The 21,276-nt window shown below is 47.2% G+C and overlaps 1 protein-coding gene across 1 annotated transcript; it reads left to right on the top strand.

Moving 5' to 3' along the window:
* Positions 1-52: 52 nt before the first annotated feature.
* LOC115132931 (ADP-ribosylation factor GTPase-activating protein 3-like) lies at positions 53-20,073 on the top strand. The gene is made up of 16 exons (XM_029665654.2): positions 53-228; positions 1,079-1,197; positions 1,384-1,456; positions 1,741-1,872; positions 2,050-2,130; positions 5,959-6,076; positions 6,173-6,229; positions 6,382-6,428; positions 6,627-6,778; positions 6,910-7,041; positions 7,809-7,946; positions 8,151-8,303; positions 8,476-8,599; positions 16,227-16,314; positions 17,395-17,519; positions 17,882-20,073. Exons 1-16 carry the CDS (start codon positions 160-162, stop codon positions 17,897-17,899), a joined length of 1,626 nt encoding a protein of 541 aa, XP_029521514.1. The 5' UTR covers positions 53-159; the 3' UTR covers positions 17,900-20,073.
* The last annotated feature ends 1,203 nt before the right edge of the window (positions 20,074-21,276 follow it).

The raw sequence follows: 21,276 nt of genomic DNA, 5'->3' as shown, positions 1-21,276 counted from the left end.
TTCCTGCTGACCAATCAGAGCACAGGCAAAAAAAAATGTTATCGTTCTGACGTGTGCCTTTACCCATGACGAGCACGGAAGTATTTTTGATTTACAGGGAAACAAATTTGCTAAACGCTGCGCTTTACCTACCAGGTGAAATTAACAACAGGTGTAAAGATGTCAGAGCCCAGCAAGCAAGATATTGCTGCCATTTTCAAACGACTACGTTCCCTTTCTACGAATAAGGTGAGAGTTGATAAGCTTTCGGCCTTTAACGAGGAAATAGCTCATGTTAGCTAGCTAGCTTCAGAGGGTAAAAAAATGACACGTAGCACTGTTTTGCTGGGTAGGGGTAGATGCGTCGTAACAAACGCACATGGAAAAGCTTTGATCCACGAATGCTTATTGCACATCCTCCTGACAAAATATGTTTTTTCAGTGTTGAAAGAATTGGCATGAGCAGTTTAAATGGAACGATAGGACATCCTGGCATGATGACAGTTGGGTCAAAGATGGTACTTTAAGAAACTGGTTGGACAGTCCACTTCGTTAGCATGTTTATTGTAAATTATAGATGTCTGGTAAATGTTGACTCATGGACACCACAAAGATGAAATACGTCACACAGACATAAACAATACCCTTTGGCTCATCCCGCTGTTTCCGTCTGCTGTTTAGGCCTGGCTACATAGAACGCGACAATGTTGCAACCGCAAGCATCGAAAAGCTGTTTTGGAAACATTGTTTCCACTAAATTGCAACATTTGTAACTAGCTAGTTTAGAAATACTTTTAAATGTCGCGTTCTCTTAATGTGTGGACAAGTAGAGACAATTAAAATAAGTTTATATTAGAAAAGAATGGGAATATAAAAAAATAATATACAGTATGAAGTCAATATTTTGTACTTCAGACCTCCACGCTACTGGGTTGCTTCATTATTTGTTAGTGTTTTGCTATCTATTTGTCATGCGCTCATATTAACTTGCTTATCAATGTCCCCATAGACTTATCACTGCATAAAGGAGACAGCGAACACATTGTCTGTATCCAAGTCGCATGTTGTCCAAAGTTGCTGAACTTCTTTTCTATTACAGGCGTGCTTTGACTGTTCGGCTAAGAATCCTAGTTGGGCCAGTATCACCTATGGAGTGTTTCTCTGTATAGACTGCTCAGGAACACACAGGTCATTAGGAGTGCACCTGTCATTCATCAGGTAAGGAACAATGAATGAAAAAACACATTTGTTGCCTACCCCATCCTGTTCTTTCAGATCTACACTAGTGGGTAGGGGCTAGGGATTGTTTCTGGGCAGGACCATTGGCTTCGCACAACTCACAGTTTGACACATTTATGGCCCAATGAAGTGTTCAGAATTAGAACTGTGTATTGTTTGTTTCAGGTCTACTGAGCTGGACTCTAACTGGTCCTGGTACCAGCTGCGATGCATGCAGGTGGGCGGCAATGCCAGCGCGGTGAGTAAAGCCATCCACGGTGGGCATTGACTTGTGGGCAGCCACGTCCCAACCTACTGTGTAAAGCGCTGAGAGGGTGGTACTAGTAGTTATGTTTCTGACTGCATGAGTGGGCATTATCTCTAGAATGTATAGGGTACTGTATGTTGTCATGGTGTCACAAAAGGGCCCTGTATAATACCTGTATGATTAATGCAATATTTTGATAACTATTAACAATAGCTTTTTTGTATTACAGAGTCAATGTGTAATTCAAACCATTGTTTTCCCCCTGTGTCTCTCAGAATGCCTTCTTTGCCCAGCAAGGCTGCACGTCCAATGCCGCCAACACCAAGTACAACAGCCGAGCCGCTGCGCTCTACCGCGAGAAGATCAAGACCTCGGCCACGCAGGCCACAAGGCGCTTCGGCACTGAGGTGCCAAACACATCCATCAAGACATTCCACTGGGCAAAAATGGATTTAGTCAATATTGGTTACTTGTTATACTGTCTTTAACAACAGAATCATGTTGCATCAACATGGCTGATTTAAAGGAGTGTATACTTAGGTCCTTATAGATGCCAATGAATCCGCTGTTTTGTTTCCCTGCAGTTGTGGCTGGACAGCCAGGCCCCCCTCTCTCCAACATCTCCTGTCAATAAGGAGGAGGATTTCTTCAGTATGCACGCGCAGGTGTGTGTGTGTGCTCACCCCTGAGTGTGTGTGTGCTCACCCCTGAGTGTGTGTGTGTGTGCTCACCCCTGAGTGTGTGTGTGTGTGCTCACCCCTGAGTGTGTGTGTGTGTGCTCACCCCTGAGTGTGTGTGTGTGTGCTCACCCCTGAGTGTGTGTGTGTGTGCTCACCCCTGAGTGTGTGTGTGTGTGCTCACCCCTGAGTGTGTGTGTGTGTGCTCACCCCTGAGTGTGTGTGTGTGTGCTCACCCCTGAGTGTGTGTGTGTGTGCTCACCCCTGAGTGTGTGTGTGTGTGTGCTCACCCCTGAGTGTGTGTGTGTGTGTGCTCACCCCTGAGTGTGTGTGTGTGTGTGCTCACCCCTGAGTGTGTGTGTGTGCTCACCCCTGAGTGTGTGTGTGCTCACCCCTGAGTGTGTGTGTGCTCACCCCTGAGTGTGTGTGTGCTCACCCCTGAGTGTGTGTGTGCTCACCCCTGAGTGTGTGTGTGCTCACCCCTGAGTGTGTGTGTGCTCACCCCTGAGTGTGTGTGTGCTCACCCCTGAGTGTGTGTGTGCTCACCCCTGAGTGTGTGTGCTCACCCCTGAGTGTGTGTGTGCTCACCCCTGAGTGTGTGTGTGCTCACCCCTGAGTGTGTGTGTGCTCACCCCTGAGTGTGTGTGTGCTCACCCCTGAGTGTGTGTGTGCTCACCCCTGAGTGTGTGTGTGTGCTCACCCCTGAGTGTGTGTGTGCTCACCCCTGAGTGTGTGTGTGCTCACCCCTGAGTGTGTGTGTGCTCACCCCTGAGTGTGTGTGCTCACCCCTGAGTGTGTGTGTGCTCACCCCTGAGTGTGTGTGTGCTCACCCCTGAGTGTGTGTGTGCTCACCCCTGAGTGTGTGTGTGCTCACCCCTGAGTGTGTGTGTGCTCACCCCTGAGTGTGTGTGTGTGCTCACCCCTGAGTGTGTGTGTGTGCTCACCCCTGAGTGTGTGTGTGCTCACCCCTGAGTGTGTGTGTGCTCACCCTGAGTGTGTGTGTGCTCACCCCTGAGTGTGTGTGTGCTCACCCCTGAGTGTGTGTGTGCTCACCCCTGAGTGTGTGTGTGCTCACCCCTGAGTGTGTGTGTGCTCACCCCTGAGTGTGTGTGTGCTCACCCCTGAGTGTGTGTGTGCTCACCCCTGAGTGTGTGTGTGCTCACCCCTGAGTGTGTGTGTGCTCACCCCTGAGTGTGTGTGTGCTCACCCCTGAGTGTGTGTGTGCTCACCCCTGAGTGTGTGTGTGCTCACCCCTGAGTGTGTGTGTGCTCACCCCTGAGTGTGTGTGTGCTCACCCCTGAGTGTGTGTGTGCTCACCCCTGAGTGTGTGTGTGCTCACCCCTGAGTGTGTGTGTGCTCACCCCTGAGTGTGTGTGTGCTCACCCCTGAGTGTGTGTGTGCTCACCCCTGAGTGTGTGTGTGCTCACCCCTGAGTGTGTGTGTGCTCACCCCTGAGTGTGTGTGTGCTCACCCCTGAGTGTGTGTGCTCACCCCTGAGTGTGTGTGTGCTCACCCCTGAGTGTGTGTGTGCTCACCCCTGAGTGTGTGTGTGCTCACCCCTGAGTGTGTGTGTGCTCACCCCTGAGTGTGTGTGTGCTCACCCCTGAGTGTGTGTGTGCTCACCCCTGAGTGTGTGTGTGCTCACCCCTGAGTGTGTGTGTGCTCACCCCTGAGTGTGTGTGTGCTCACCCCTGAGTGTGTGTGTGCTCACCCCTGAGTGTGTGTGTGCTCACCCCTGAGTGTGTGTGTGCTCACCCCTGAGTGTGTGTGTGCTCACCCCTGAGTGTGTGTGTGCTCACCCCTGAGTGTGTGTGTGCTCACCCCTGAGTGTGTGTGTGCTCACCCCTGAGTGTGTGTGTGCTCACCCCTGAGTGTGTGTGTGCTCACCCCTGAGTGTGTGTGTGCTCACCCCTGAGTGTGTGTGTGCTCACCCCTGAGTGTGTGTGTGCTCACCCCTGAGTGTGTGTGTGCTCACCCCTGAGTGTGTGTGTGCTCACCCCTGAGTGTGTGTGTGCTCACCCCTGAGTGTGTGTGTGCTCACCCCTGAGTGTGTGTGTGTGCTCACCCCTGAGTGTGTGTGTGCTCACCCCTGAGTGTGTGTGTGCTCACCCCTGAGTGTGTGTGTGCTCACCCCTGAGTGTGTGTGTGCTCACCCCTGAGTGTGTGTGTGCTCACCCCTGAGTGTGTGTGTGCTCACCCCTGAGTGTGTGTGTGCTCACCCCTGAGTGTGTGTGTGCTCACCCCTGAGTGTGTGTGTGCTCACCCCTGAGTGTGTGTGTGCTCACCCCTGAGTGTGTGTGTGTGCTCACCCCTGAGTGTGTGTGTGCTCACCCCTGAGTGTGTGTGTGCTCACCCCTGAGTGTGTGTGTGCTCACCCCTGAGTGTGTGTGTGCTCACCCCTGAGTGTGTGTGTGCTCACCCCTGAGTGTGTGTGTGCTCACCCCTGAGTGTGTGTGTGCTCACCCCTGAGTGTGTGTGTGCTCACCCCTGAGTGTGTGTGTGCTCACCCCTGAGTGTGTGTGTGCTCACCCCTGAGTGTGTGTGTGCTCACCCCTGAGTGTGTGTGTGCTCACCCCTGAGTGTGTGTGTGCTCACCCCTGAGTGTGTGTGTGCTCACCCCTGAGTGTGTGTGTGCTCACCCCTGAGTGTGTGTGTGCTCACCCCTGAGTGTGTGTGTGCTCACCCCTGAGTGTGTGTGTGCTCACCCCTGAGTGTGTGTGTGCTCACCCCTGAGTGTGTGTGTGCTCACCCCTGAGTGTGTGTGTGCTCACCCCTGAGTGTGTGTGTGCTCACCCCTGAGTGTGTGTGTGCTCACCCCTCACCCCTGAGTGTGTGTGTGCTCACCCTGAGTGTGTGTGTGCTCACCCCTGAGTGTGTGTGCTCACCCCTGAGTGTGTGTGCGCTCACCCCTGAGTGTGTGTGTGCGCTCACCCCTGAGTGTGTGTGCGCTCACCCCTGAGTGTGTGTGCGCTCACCCCTGAGTGTGTGTGCGCTCACCCCTGAGTGTGTGTGCGCTCACCCCTGAGTGTGTGTGCGCTCACCCCTGAGTGTGTGTGCGCTCACCCCTGAGTGTGTGTGCGCTCACCCCTGAGTGTGTGTGTGCGCTCACCCCTGAGTGTGTGTGTGCGCTCACCCCTGAGTGTGTGTGTGCGCTCACCCCTGAGTGTGTGTGTGCGCTCACCCTGAGTGTGTGTGTGCGCTCACCCCTGAGTGTGTGTGTGCGCTCACCCCTGAGTGTGTGTGCGCTCACCCCTGAGTGTGTGTGCGCTCACCCCTGAGTGTGTGTGTGCGCTCACCCCTGAGTGTGTGTGTGCGCTCACCCCTGAGTGTGTGTGTGCGCTCACCCCTGAGTGTGTGTGTGCGCTCACCCCTGAGTGTGTGTGTGCGCTCACCCCTGAGTGTGTGTGTGCGCTCACCCCTGAGTGTGTGTGTGCGCTCACCCCTGAGTGTGTGTGTGCGCTCACCCCTGAGTGTGTGTGTGCGCTCACCCCTGAGTGTGTGTGTGCGCTCACCCCTGAGTGTGTGTGTGCGCTCACCCCTGAGTGTGTGTGCGCGCTCACCCCTGAGTGTGTGTGCGCGCTCACCCCTGAGTGTGTGTGCGCGCTCACCCCTGAGTGTGTGTGCGCGCTCACCCCTGAGTGTGTGTGCGCGCTCACCCCTGAGTGTGTGTGCGCGCTCACCCCTGAGTGTGTGTGCGCGCTCACCCCTGAGTGTGTGTGTGTGACTTTTAGTACTTATTTGTTTGAAATTGTAGAAGATTATGGATGTGTGCATGTTGTTTACATGGTCTTGTCCTTACCTTGCGTATTTTGGCAGGCAATCCCTGATGATCGTAGCTCCACCCAACCTAATATAACAAGCTCCGCCCAGATGAATCTAAGCCCCACCCCAGTAGAGGAACCCTCTACAAAAGAAACCGAGAGGGACAAAAACGGTACACCTCTACTTCAATATTTACACTTCAGAAACACACATACACTTGCATCTGTTTGTCCATGTCGTTTATGCCCTCAACACTTTCTGTCTTCAGGTAATACAGAGGGTCCCAGTGTTGACGTGCTAAGTATGTCTCCTAAAGAAGCCTTAGGTAAGAGGACCAAGAGATTATGCCCTAGAGACTAAAGATACTCAACTAGAACCTTAAGCATTAGGAGTACATGAATTATCTGAGCCTGGAACAGTATCTCTTAGCAGGTTCTATCAACTGTATTCTAATGCCCACTGTCACTTCTCCCTTAGAATCCTCCTCTCTTCTCAAGAAGAAACCAGCTGGGGCCAAGAAAACAGTATGTACTCTATGGTAGTGGATTTAAGGAGGTAATGTTCCTCCCCTGTACCTATGCGTGTTGTGTGAATAAGAGTGAATTTGGTGATGGTTGTGTGTGTGGGTGAGACATTTAGTGTGAATGGACTGTGTACATCACTCATGGATCTTGTGTCTACTGACCTACGTGCTCACGTCTGTGTCCTGTGTTTTTTCTCAGTTGGGGGCTAAGAAAGGTGGTCTTGGTGGTAAGAAGGTGAGCAAACAGAGTTTCTGTGACCTGGAGAAGAAAGCACAGGCGGTAGACAAACTCAATGAGAGAGATACAGCACCCACCACCAAGAACAGCCCCCAACCAGCAGAGGAATCCATGTGAGTCTCTCTCCAATTTAAATGGGCTTTAATTGGCCCCTCGCTCTCTCATCCACATGATCTATTACTCTAATCTTCACTCTGATTATCCATTTCTCTCTCTCCACCTCTTTCTCTCTTCCTCTCTCTAGTGGTGCCTCCATGAGACTGGCCTATAAGGATCTGGAGGCGCAGCAGAGGAGTAATACAGAGAAGATGAAGGGGATGGGGGAGAAGAAGAAGGAGCAGGCTGAGAGACTGGGCATGGGCTTTGGCAGCAGGAGGTGGGGGGGATTAAATTGATGGTGGTGGTGATAAAAGGATTAGTTTATTTCTTAACACACTTTTTACAGATGTTCTATGTAGAATAGTTTTAAAGGGTTACTTTACGTTGCAGGGGATAAGTCACTCATCTTCTAAAACAGGGATTCGCTAACTTTTTGCCGTGCGATCCCATTTTGATATTAAAACATTTTGGCGACCCCACCATGTAAAAAATGTATGTTGTCATCTGCCAATGTTTATTTATTTAATTTGAGTTATGACGGTATTAGAAATCTGTCAGACAGTATTTTGACACTTTCATTCTGACAGCTAAGGTTTGAAGTGACTGAAATGCATCAGAAAGGTATTGGGATTTTCAGAAGATCATCAGGCAATAATGTTGTATGGTGTTCTGTGTAGAAAAGAACATCATTGATTATGTTATTTTTCTCCCAGTCTGATTTAGTGTCTGGTCTTGTCCACTCGGTTCTAACGGCTAGTAAAGGGAAACAGTATGTGTTCCTGGGAGTTATCTTTCAGTGATGGGATCATAGTATTTTGTAGCTTAAACGGCACTGACGTAACCCCGGTTCTACGAACCAAGTTCAAATGTTCTCTCGCGACTCGATTTTTCAAATCAGTTGACCCCTAGTTTGGGAAACCCTGATCTAAAATAATTATATTATTGTTGGGACTGAAACATGTTGTAACCATTGGAGATATTGTGGAAACAAATACTTTGATTATTTGACTCCGTTGTCTCTCCCCCCTCTCCATCTCCCTCTAGTGGAGTGTCTCACTCTGTGTTGTCAGACATGCACACTATCCAGCAGGAGAGCCCAGTGGGGTCCAAGCAGCCCACTAAGAGCCGGAGGTACACAGAGAAGGAGGAAGAGGAGACTGACGAAGGCTCCTTTACATCCAGGTCACCACACTCCGCCAACGTTCCAATACTTTAGCAATGGATCATTCCTTCTGTCATTCCTTCTTGGAAGTAATCACTGACATGGCTAGCCTGGTCTCAGATCTCTTTGTGTTGTCTTGTAATTGTAGTTGGAAAGACATCACAAAAAGATCTGGGAACGAAATCCATTAAATTGAGTTCTCTTTTCCATATGAAACCCATCAGGATGTCGATGACTAAGTTTGATGACCCGACAGAATCCTCTGACAAGTTCTTCTCCAATTGGAGCGAGACGGGGGAGTCTGGCTGGAGGAAAGAGAGCAAGAAGCCAGAGCCAGACTTCTACCTGAGCACCAAGAGTTCCTCACAGGACGACAGGTACTATATGACTGTTTGATTTCCAGGAATGAAAATACAGAGATGCATGTGAAAAAGTAACATTTTATTTTGGCCGTATAAGTCCCCTGAGCCACTTATTTTTTAAATGATATTTTAAGTTTCTCACTGTAGTTGTCACTGAATGCAGCCTCCCTCTCTCTCTCACACACAGGACCGCAGCCCGGCGGAAAGCAGACCCAGTCCCTGTCTCAGACTCAGGCGACGCCCGCAAGAAGTTTGGGGACGTCAAGGCCATCTCCTCTGACATGTACTTTGGCAAGCAGGATGACTCTGAGGTAGGCACACTGTCATGGGGGACACACACAGTACCAGTCAAAAGTTTGGACACATCTACTCATTCAAAGGTTTTCCTTTATTTTTACAATTTTCTACATTGTAGAATAATAGTGAAGAGATCAACACTATGAAATAACACATGTAATCATGTAGTAACCAAAAAAATGTAGTAACCACATGCTTGGCATTCTCTCAACCAGCTTCATGAGGTAGTTACCTGGAATGTGTTTAAATTAACAGATGTGCCTTGTTAAAATGTCATTTGTGTCATTTTTTTCCTTAATGCTTTTGAGCCAATCAGTTGTGTTGTGACAAGGTAGGGGTGGTATACAGAAGATGGCCCTATTTGGTAAAAGACCAAGTCCATTTTATGGCAAGAACAGCTCAAACAAGCAAAGAGAAACGACAGTCCATTACTTTAAGACATGAAGGTCAGTCAATGTGGAACATTTTAAGAACTTTGAACGTTTCTTCAAGTGCAGTCGCAAAAACCATCAAGCGTTATGATGAAACTGGCTCTCGTGAGGACCGCCATAAGAAAGGAATACCCAGTTACCTCTGCTGCAGAGGATAGGTTTATAAGCCCCCGTGATATGCAACTTTTCAAGGAAGCAAGAAACCAATATACACAGGCAGTTAGAAAAGCCAAGGCTAGCTTTTTCAAGCAGAAATTTGCTTCCTGCAACAAATTCAAAAAAGTTCTGCGACACTGAAGTCCATGGAGAATAAGAACACCTCCTCGCAGCTGCCCACTGCACTGAGGATGGGAAACATTGTCACCACCGATAAATCCACTATAATTGAGAATTTCAATAAGCATTTTTCTACGGCTGGCCATGCTTTCCACCTGGCTACTCCTACCCCGGTCAACAGCACTGCACCCCCCACAGCAACTCACACAAGCCTTCCCCATTTCTCCTCCCAAATCCAGTCAGCTGATGTTCTGAAAGAGCTGCAACATCTGGACCCCTACAAATCAGCCGGGCGAGACAATCTGGACCCTTTCTTTCTAAAATTATCTGAATCTCTGATCCACCTCTACACAGACACCATTCTGTATACTTCTGGCCCTTTGGACACTGTGTTAACAACCCTCCAGACGAGCTTCAATGCTATACAACTCTCCTTCCATGGCCTCCAATTGCTCTTAAATACAAGTAAAACTAAATGCATGCTCTTCAACCGATCGCTGCCTGCACCTGCCCGCCCATCCAGCATCACTACTCTGGACGGTTCTGACTTAGAATATGTGGACAACTAAAAATACCTAGGTGTCTGGTTACACTGTAAACTCTCCTTCCAGACTCGCATCAAATATCTCCAATCCAAATCTAGAATTGGCTTCCTATTTCGCAACAAAGCTTTCTTCACTCATTTTGCCAAACATGCCCTTGTAAAACTGACCATTCTACCGATCCTCGACTTCGGTGAGGTCATTTACAAAATAAACTCTAATACCCTACTCAATAAATTGAATGCAGTCTATCACCGTGCCATCATTTTTGTCACCAAAGCCCCATATACTACCCACCACAGCGACCTGTACGCTCTCGTTGGCTGGCCCTCGCTTCATACTCATCGCCAAACCCACTGGCTCCAGGTTATCTACAAGACCCTGCTAGGTAAAGTCCCCCCTTATCTCAGCTTGCTGGTCACCATAGCAGCACCCACCTGTAGCATGCGCTCCAGCAGGTATTTCTCTCTGGTCACCCCCAAAACCTATTCTTCCTTTGGCTGCCTCTCCTTCCATTTCTCTGCTGCCAATGACTGAAATGAACTACAAAAATCTCTGAAACTGGAGACTCTTATCTCCCTCACTAGCTTTAAAGCACCAGCTGTCAGAGCAGCTCACAAATTACTGCACCTGTACATAGTCAATCTATAATTTAGCCCAAACAACTACCTCTCGCCCTACTCTTATTTATTTATTTTGCTCCTTTGCACCCCATTATTTCTATCTCTACCTTGCACATTCTTCCACTGCAAATCTACCATTCTAGTTTTTTACTCTGTCTCGGTGTATCCGCACTTCGGTCTGCAGGTAGTATAACTTTTCATTACATTTCATTACATTTCATTATAGTACAACGGTTTGATTTGTCTAATCTTAGCAATTTCTTCTTAGCTAGCTACATAGCCGTCTTTGTATCAAAGATAATTGCGTAATTATCGTATTTCGTCGTCCTAACGTAGTCTACACTGCTATCTGCCCAGCAGCTAGCCAGCTAGCCAGCTAGCAAACGTCCACCGTCTATCGAATAGCAGCACTGTAAAACTATTACACTCAACTGAACGACTTGATTAGTGTAGTGTTAGCTAGCTACATAGTTGTCTTTGCTGTCTTCGTATCCAAGATAATTGTGTAGTTTAGAGTGGGTAGTCTTAGAGTGATTATCTTAATTTACCGAGGTTAGCTAGCCAGCTATTTGTCGTCCTTAACGTAGGAGACACTGCTAGCTAGCCAACAGCTAGCCAACGTCTACCGAATAGAACTTCCTCACTCAACAACCCGGTCGCATTCCGCTTCGCTCCACAGGTAGTATCACATTTTCATTTCATTTCATTAGAGTACAACGGTTTGATTTGTTTGATCGTAGCTAGCTACATAGCCGTCTTTGTATCAAAGATAATTGTGTAGTCTAGAGCGATTTTCTAGGTTAGCTAGCCAGCTATTGTCGTTCTTTTAACGCAACGTAACGTAATCAACACTGCTAGCTAGCCAGCTAGCCCCCGAATAGCAGCACTGTAGAAACTATCACACTCAACGGAACGACTTGATTAGTGTAGTGTCAACAACGCAGCCACTGCCAGCTAGCCTACTTCAGCAGTACTGTATCATTTTAATCATTTTAGTCAATAAGATTCTTGCTACGTAAGCTTAACTTTCTGAACATTCGAGACGTGTAGTCCACTTGTCATTCCAATCTCCTTTGCATTAGCGTAGCCTCTTCTGTAGCCTGTCAACTATGTGTCTGTCTATCCCTGTTCTCTCCTCTCTGCATAGACCATACAAACGCTCCACACCGCGTGGCCACCCTAATCTGGTGGTCCCAGCGCGCACGACCCACGTGGAGTTCCAGGTCTCCGGTAGCCTCTGGAACTGCCGATCTGCGGCCAACAAGGCAGAGTTCATCTCAGCCTATGCCTCCCTCCAGTCCCTCGACTTCTTGGCTCTGACGGAAACATGGATCACCACAGACAACACCGCTACTCCTACTGCTCTCTCTTCGTCCGCCCACGTGCTCTCGCACACCCCGAGAGCTTCTGGTCAGCGGGGTGGTGGCACCGGGATCCTCATCTCTCCCAAGTGGTCATTCTCTCTTTCTCCCCTTACCCATCTGTCTATCGCCTCCTTTGAATTCCATGCTGTCACAGTTACCAGCCCTTTCAAGCTTAACATCCTTATCATTTATCGCCCTTCAGGTTCCCTCTGAGAGTTCATCAATGAGCTTGATGCCTTGATAAGCTCCTTTCCTGAGGACGGCTCACCTCTCACAGTTCTGGGCGACTTTAACCTCCCCACGTCTACCTTTGACTCATTCCTCTCTGCCTCCTTCTTTCCACTCCTCTCCTCTTTTGACCTCACCCTCTCACCTTCCCCCTACTCACAAGGCAGGCAATACGCTCGACCTCATCTTTACTAGATGCTGTTCTTCCACTAACCTCACTGCAACTCCCCTCCAAGTCTCCGACCACTACCTTGTATCCTTTTCCCTCTCGCTCTCATCCAACACTTCCCACACTGCCCCTACTCGGATGGCATCGCGCCGTCCCAACCTTCGCTCTCTCTCCCCCGCTACTCTCTCCTCTTCCATCCTATCATCTCTTCCCTCTGCTCAAACCTTCTCCAACCTATCTCCTGATTCTGCCTCCTCAACCCTCCTCTCCTCCCTTTCTGCATCCTTTGACTCTCTATGTCCCCTATCCTCCAGGCCGGCTCGGTCCTCCCCTCCCCCTCCGTGGTTCGACGACTCATTGCGAGCTCACAGAACAGGGCTCCGGGCAGCCGAGCGGAAATGGAGGAAAACTCGCCTCCCTGCGGACCTGGCATCCTTTCACTCCCTCCTCTCTACATTTTCCTCTTCTGTCTCTGCTGCTAAAGCCACTTTCTACCACTCTAAATTCCAAGCATCTGCCTCTAACCCTAGGAAGCTCTTTGCCACCTTCTCCTCCCTCCTGAATCCTCCCCCCCTCCTCCCTCTCTGCAGATGACTTCGTCAACCATTTTGAAAAGAAGGTCGACGACATCCGATCCTCGTTTGCTAAGTCAAACGACACCGCTGGTTCTGCTCACACTGCCCTACCCTGTGCTCTGACCTCTTTCTCCCTCTCTCTCCAGATGAAATCTCGCGTCTTGTGACGGCCGGCCGCCCAACAACCTGCCCGCTTGACCCTATCCCCTCCTCTCTTCTCCAGACCATTTCCGGAGACCTTCTCCCTTACCTCACCTCGCTCATCAACTCATCCCTGACCGCTGGCTACGTCCCTTCCGTCTTCAAGAGAGCGAGAGTTGCACCCCTTCTGAAAAAACCTACACTCGATCTCTCCGATGTCAACAACTACAGACCAGTATCCCTTCTTTCTTTTCTCTCAAACTCTTGAACGTGCCGTCCTTGGCCAGCTCTCCCGCTATCTCTCTCAGAATGACCTTCTTGATCCAAATCAGTCAGGTTTCAAGACTAGTCATTCAACTGAGACTGCTCTTCTCTGTATCACGGAGGCGCTCCGCACTGCTAAAGCTAACTCTCTCTCCTCTGCTCTCATCCTTCTAGACCTATCGGCTGCCTTCGATACTGTGAACCATCAGATCCTCCTCTCCACCCTCTCCGAGTTGGGCATCTCCGGCGCGGCCCACGCTTGGATTGCGTCCTACCTGACAGGTCGCTCCTACCAGGTGGCGTGGCGAGAATCTGTCTCCTCACCACGCGCTCTCACCACTGGCGTCCCCCAGGGCTCTGTTCTAGGCCCTCTCCTATTCTCGCTATACACCAAGTCACTTGGCTCTGTCATAACCTCACGTGGTCTCTCCTATCATTGCTATGCAGACGACACACAATTAATCTTCTCCTTTCCCCCTTCTGATGACCAGGTGGCGAATCGCATCTCTGCATGTCTGGCAGACATATCAGTGTGGATGACGGATCACCACCTCAAGCTGAACCTCGGCAAGACGGAGCTGCTCTTCCTCCCGGGGAAGGACTGCCCGTTCCATGATCTCGCCATCACGGTTGACAACTCCATTGTGTCCTCCTCCCAGACGCTAAGAACCTTGGCGTGATCCTGGACAACACCCTGTCGTTCTCAACTAACATCAAGGCGGTGGCCCGTTCCTGTAGGTTCATGCTCTACAACATCCGCAGAGTACGACCCTGCCTCACACAGGAAGCGGCGCAGGTCCTAATCCAGGCACTTGTCATCTCCCGTCTGGATTACTGCAACTCGCTGTTGGCTGGGCTCCCTGCCTGTGCCATTAAACCCCTACAACTCATCCAGAACGCCGCAGCCCGTCTGGTGTTCAACCTTGTTTGGGTGTAGGGCCTGATCAGAGCCTGGAGGTACTGAGGTGCCGTTCCCCTCACAGCTCCGTAGGCAAGCACCATGGTTCCCAAGTTCTCTCACGTCACCCCGCTCCTCCGCTCTCTCCACTGGCTTCCAGTTGAAGCTCACATCCGCTACAAGACCATGGTGCTTGCCTACGGAGCTGTGAGGGGAACGGCACCTCAGTACCTCCAGGCTCTGATCAGGCCCTACACCCAAACAAGGGCACTGCGTTCATCCACCTCTGGCCTGCTCGCCTCCCTACCACTGAGGAAGTACAGTTCCCGCTCAGCGCAGTCAAAACTGTTCGCTGCTCTGGCCCCCCAATGGTGGAACAAACTCCCTCACGACGCCAGGACAGCGGAGTCAATCACCACCTTCCGGAGACACCTGAAACCCCACCTCTTTAAGGAATACCTAGGATAGGATAAAGTAATCCTTCTCACCCCCCCCTTAAAAGATTTAGATGCACTATTGTAAAGTGGCTGATCCACTGGATGTCTTAAGGTGAACGCACCAATTTGTAAGTCGCTCTGGATAAGAGCGTCTGCTAAATGACTTAAATGTAAATGTACATGTAATGTGTCGAACTTCTTTGCTTTATCTTGGCCAGGTCACAATTGAAAACAAGTTCTCATTTGCTTTATCTTGGCCAGGTCACAATTGAAAACAAGTTCTCATTTACAACTTGCCTACCTGGTTAAATAAAGGTGAAATATATATGTTTTTTATATTTGAGTTAACAGCCTCAGATTGCAGCCCAAATAAATGCTTCAGAGTTCAAGTAACAGACACATCTCAACGTCAGCTGTTCAGAGGAGACTGCGTGAATCAGGCCTTCATGGTCGAATTGCTGCAAAGAAACCACTGCTGAAGGACACCAATAAGAAGAGACTTGCTTGGACCAAGAAACACGAGCAATGTACATTAGATCAATGGAAATCTGTCCTTTTGGTCTGAGTCCAAATTTGACATTTTTGGTTCCAACCGCTGTGACTTTGTGAGACGCAAAGTAGGTCAACCGATCTCCGCATGTGTGGTTCCCACCGTGAAGCATGGAGGTGTGATATTGTGGGGGATATATATTTGCTGGTGACAGTCTGATTTTATTTAGAATTCAAGGTACACTTAGCCAGCATGGCTACCACAGCATTCTGCAGCGATACACCATCCCATCTAGTTTGCGCTTAGTGGGATTATCATTTGACACCCGACCTCAACCCAATTGAGATGGTTTGGGATGAGTTGGACCGCAGAGTGAAGGAAAAACAGCCAACAAGTGCTCAGCATATGTGGGAACTCCTTCAAGACTGTTGGAAAATCAAATCAAATCAAATTGATTTATATAGCCCTTCGTACATCAGCTGATATCTCAAAGTGCTGTACAGAAACCCAGCCTAAAACCCCAAATAGCAAGCAATGCAGGTGTAAAAGCACGGTGGCTAGGAAAAACTCCCTAGAAAGGCCAAAACCTAGGAAGAAACCTAGAGGAACTAGGCTATGTGGGGTGGCCAGTCCTCTTCTGGCTGTGCCGGGTAGAGATTATAACGGAAAAGCATTCCCGGTGAAGCTGGTTGAGAGTGCCAAGCGTGTGTAAAGCTGTCAAGGCAAAGGGTGGCTACTTAGAAGAATCTCAAATCTAAAGTATCCTTTAATTTGTTTAACACATTTTTTGGTTACTACATGATTCCATATGTGTTATTTCATAGTTTTGGTGTCCTCACTATTATTCTACAATATAGAAAATGACTAGAAACAAAGAAACCATTGAATGAGTAGGTGTTCTATAACTTTTGACTGGTAGTGAATATACTAAAAATGGTGTTTACAGTTCATTTGGTGCTATGGAATTCATTTATGTCTTTCTCAGAGAAGGCTGTTAGACATTTCTCTGCTTCTGTTCTGGCTGTTTCCCCCTGTTGCAACATTGCTTTTTGATTGATTATTATCTACAACTGCTGTGCTTTAAAAAAAAAATATATATATATATATATATATATCTACCTGAAAATCCCTGTTACAGTAGTATGTTCATTGTTTAGTATCAAGTATGTCATTTGAAGTATTCATGTGGTTGTTTCCATGCAGTATGAGGCGAAGACTCGCCTGGAGAGGTTCTCTGAAAGCAACTCCATCAGCTCAGCTGACCTGTTTGATGACCCAAAGAAACAGATGGGTAGGGAAGCCAACAAGTGTATACTTAACCATTTCATACAGCGCATTCGGGAAAGTATTCAGACCCCTAGTCTTTTTCCACATTTTGTTACGTTACAGCGTTATTCTAAAATGGATTCAATAATTGTTGTTTTTCCTCTTCAATTTACGCACAGTACCCCATAATGTCAAAGCAAAAACAGGTTTTTAGACATTTTTGTAAATTGTATTAATCTAAAAATGGAAATATCACATTTACATAAGTATTCACACCCTTTATTCAGTACTTTGTTGAAGCACCTTTGGCAGCGATTACAGCCTCAAGTCTTCTTGGGTATGAAACTACAAGCTTGGCACACCTGTATTTGGAGAGTTTATCCCATTCTTCTCTGCAGATCCTCTCAAGCTCTATCAGGTTGGACGAGGAGCGTAGCTGCACGGCTATTTTCAAGTCTCTCCAGAGATGTTAGATTGGATTCAAGTATGGGCTCTGGCTGGGCCACTCAAGGACGTTCAGAGACTTGTCCCGAAGCCACTCCTGTGTTGTCTTGGCTTTGTGCTTAGGGTCGTTGTCCTGTTGGAAGGTGAACCTTCACCCCAGTCTGAGATACTGAGCTCTCTGGAGCAGGTTTTCATCAAGGATCTCTCTGTGCTTTGCGCGGTTCATCTTTGCCTCATCCTAACTAGTCTCCCAGTCCCTGCCGCTGAAAACATCCCCACAGCTTCACCGTAGGGATGGTGCCAGGTTTCCTCCAGACGTGACGATTGGCAGTCAGGCCAAAGAGTTCGATCTTGGTTTCATCAGACCATAGAATCTTGTTTCTCGTGGTCTGAGTCCTTTAAGTGCCTTTTGTCAAAGTGAGCTGTCATGTACCTTTTTTACTGAGGAGTGGCTTCTGTCTGGCCACTACCATAAAAGGCCTGATTGGTGTAGTGCTACAGAGATGGTTGTCCCTCTGGAAGGTTCTCCCATCTCCACAGAGGAACTCTGTATCTTTGTTAGAGTGAACATTGGAAGAGTCTTGGTGGTTCTCTGTCCAGTGTCTGTGTTCTGTTGCCACTGATGTTACTAACCATCTCTCTCTCTCCGGTCCCCATGCAGCCAGCTCATATCGTCTGACCAACATGCTGCCCAGTGCTCCAGACATGTCCCAGCTGAAGCTGGGGGTCCGCTCTGCGGCCGGGAGGCTGTCCGTCATGGCCAGCGGAGTAGTCACGTCCCTTCAGGTTTGTGGTTCAGATGGCCCTGTTGGTTGGAGCTTGGTGCTAGCAGCAGATTGACTCCCACATGGGCCATATACTGAAGTGTTATGGGGACTGTAAGCCGTAAGGCAATTTCAACACAATAAGAACTTGCCCTTTTTATATCATTATTCCAATTGGAAATCCAGTTTCTTGATTTAATTACTATGTAAGTGCACAGTAACAATGATATCAGTGACTATTTGGTCAAAGGCATGCTAGTTACCAAAGTACATTGTGTATAAGGGCAACTTTAAGGTTACCTAATTATGCAGCGTCAACACTCACACAACTGGTACGGTGTAAGCAGTAGGTTCTTACGTTGTTGTGTATCTTCTTTGTTTCAGGACCACTACAGTGCGTGAGTCCAGTGTGTGTACCTGTGTTATGACACACACACACACACACAACCTGTTAGGTCCCCTGGGTATTGGAGGCGGTGAACATCCTTACGAGCAATGGACAAGTTCAGCCGTGCAGAAGAGGGAGAGAGAATTAGTGACATTGTGTAGGCCAGAACATAGGCTATAGCTATATATATATATGTGTGTGTGTATATAGCAGCTATTTGAATAAAGGACGTATTATATACATTGGAGTTATGTCGAAACAACATCCTCTATGAGGTAGATGTATGAAGAACACTTATTTCCGCAGCATATTATTTAATCTGTCCAGGCCTTTGGTTTTGATATTTACAGATGTTTATTTCAATGGTATTCAAAATACATTTTTGTAATCATCCATTATGGTTCTAATTGAGGGTGACTTAGGATTTGGGTTCCTTTTCCCCTGTGCAATTGTTATTGAATCATATGTCATCTTGGTCACCTTGGTTTTTATGTAACTATTTGCAATGAAGACATCATCTGGTAGCGTGATAACATGGATTTTTCTACATGCGATATGTAAATAATTTAGTTAATTAATCTGATGGGCATTGTTTTAATTACATGTCAAATGCAGGGAGATGTTGCAAGGTAGGACACATGTCTTAAATTTTAGGGTGCCTTCAAACCAAAATGCCTGCGACGCGTTGTGCGTGTGCCGATTCACTGAATGTGTGTTTGGAGGTATGGTGAAGTGGAGAACATTTGAGGTGGGTGAAACATTATTTTACATTGGTTGACAGACCTCTAGTCAGGAATCGGTGCAGCAAAATGTCCCCATCTCATCTGTTGGACAGTGTAAGTCTGCCATTTCATTCACTTCTACCCACCTGTACACTGCTCTCTGAAAAAAGGTGTCTGCTGTGCTTTTGAAGCATTGTTTGCATTGGTTTGAAAGTGCCCTTAGTCTTGGAAGTGTACTTATGTTTGTCACTCACTTATTTCACTTGACTGAAGGACCGAATACTCAGTGATTTCGTTGTGTGTGTGTGTGTATATAGACACTGGTAGGATATGGTCCTGTACAGTGTAGTGTGATCTGGTCTGCCTCTCATCAGCCAAACATATTATCCATATTACTATTGGCTATCAGTTCAGATGAATGAAGGGAGTAGTATCTTATATTTTGTCCCAGTACTCTCAAAAGGCTGTATTTTAGACAGGCAGCACAATTCTGATATTTTTTTCCTTCTCACTAATAGGTTAAAAAGATCTCAACAAAACAGAATTGGGCTGCCTGTCTAAACGCAGGCAAATAACCTATTCTATTTTCTGTGACCGCATTCATCTGTGAGAGGAACACAGGACACCCATCCAATTATTTTACCCTTCTGTGGCTATGAAGGAAAAGAGACAAGGAAAGGAAATCATGCAAAAGAAATGGGACATGGCCCTCTGATCAAGGACCCATTGGCTGCCCCTCCCACATTTCAACAACGGTTCTATGTGTTTAGTGAAGGGTAACCTCTAACCCTTTGCTGAACAGATTCATTGTATATTACCTCTGTGAACTGTGTACCTTGCAGAGCATATTTAGGGTGTTTAGAGTTTTTATTTTCACACTGGGTATATGTGGGTTATATTTTGGGAGTTTATGCATAATGTGGTTTTGTTATTTTGAGGGGAATGGCTAGAAGTCTGTAACTGGATGTTGCTAGAGGTATTTCTGGCTACCTAGTATCACCTAACTTCCTCACCATTTTATGCACCATAGTTTGATCCTTACTAATTCAAATTCTTGAGTTGATTTAACACGGCAGAGAAATATATATTTAAGATGAAATGTTACCCATTTGAATCTGGATTTTTGTATCGGGTGTAACTCAGTGACCAACCAGGGCTTCTGTTCAATCTCTTTCTACTGTAATCCAAAGAATTAGGATACATGTGCACATGCCCAAAAAAATGTAAATTATGGGAAGATTTAGTTACTTTTTGTGTATTTTTATTCGAACATGCAAGTATAAAAAAAAGTGTTGCTTGAATGTACATCTATAGAACAGCACCTGAAGCGAATGTCATTGTTTACCAACAAATACATCTATGGACATGAGTTCTTTAGAGATTCATTACATTTGTGTAATCAAGTGTGTATCATTGTTAGCTGCTGTGTATAAGAAACGTTGCTTTAGAATAAAAAATATACTGCACTTGCATGTCCCCAGTGGCAGACTTACCATTAGGCAACTCAGGCTTTTGCCTGGGGCCTCACAACATCCGGGGCCTTGTAAACTTGTCATAATTCTGTTTAATAATACATCATTTCTCTTATTTTGTTTTTCTGTGCATGAGAAACCTCTGATGTGTGCAATTTAGAGGTAGTGACAAATTGAGCGTTTTCAGTTTTTATCCTGCGAATTTGGCTCTAGCTTCTGAACAGTTGGGGCTATTATTATAACCCGTGCCTGAAAGCCAAGACTCTCAGGAACCTGTCTTCTGTTTCGCTCTACAACGCCCACACGTGGTGCTGGACACGTTAGAAGGGATAGTGAAAAAAACGTTATTCTACACACAATTATATCCTGATTATCTTCCCTGATGTTTTACTGAACTTTCCAATACCTTTCTGATGCATTTCACTCAATTTTGATGCAAGTAATTTGACATTTTCTTAGCCTTTATGAATATATAAACATGGTTGCATTTTTTTCTGTTCTACTTTAGGGCCGGCCCTACCAATAAGCGACCGCTTAGGGCCTTGCATCCGGGACCCCCCCCCCCCCCCAACCCCCAAAAATATAGAGTTTAGTAACTCAGTCGGGTCTCAACTTACCGTTTTGAGTTAGAATAGAATACACAAGGTGCAATTTCAAAATGTGGTAGTGCATCATCAGTTATGTCAGTCACTGTGTCTGGATTTACACAGCCAGCCCAATTCTGATATTTTTGTACACTACTTGGTCTTTTGACCAATCAGATTAGCTGAAAAAGATCTGATGTGATTTGGTCAAAAGACCAATTAGTGGGGGAAAAAAATAGAATTGGGCTGCCTGCCTAAACGCAGCCTGAGAGTCACTCAATGTCAGCCCAAAAAAAAGGATTTCTAGGTAAGTTAGTCTAGCCAGCTATCTTAAACTAATCATGGCTGAATTTCCAACCGAGCACACGGATCACGCCGACTGAGCACACGGATCACATGCCCAGGGGCCCTACTACCACCAGAGTGCTCCCATTTGATTTTGTCGTTACTCTTACCAGATGTCGTATGAGCATGGCATAAGTCATGGCAAAATGTGCAGAATTGCAGGAAATTTGCTTTAAAACTGCTAAATTTTCTCTCCATCCCATAGCAAAATGTGTAGAATTGCAGGAAATTTGCTTTAAAATAGCAATATTTTCTCTCCATCCCATAG

The sequence above is a fragment of the Oncorhynchus nerka genome, linkage group LG8 (genome assembly GCF_034236695.1).
Source record: "Oncorhynchus nerka isolate Pitt River linkage group LG8, Oner_Uvic_2.0, whole genome shotgun sequence".
In the NCBI taxonomy this organism is placed as follows: domain Eukaryota; kingdom Metazoa; phylum Chordata; class Actinopteri; order Salmoniformes; family Salmonidae; genus Oncorhynchus; species Oncorhynchus nerka.
Note: the sequence above shows the minus strand (reverse complement) of the source record. Positions and strands in the feature narration are given on the sequence as shown.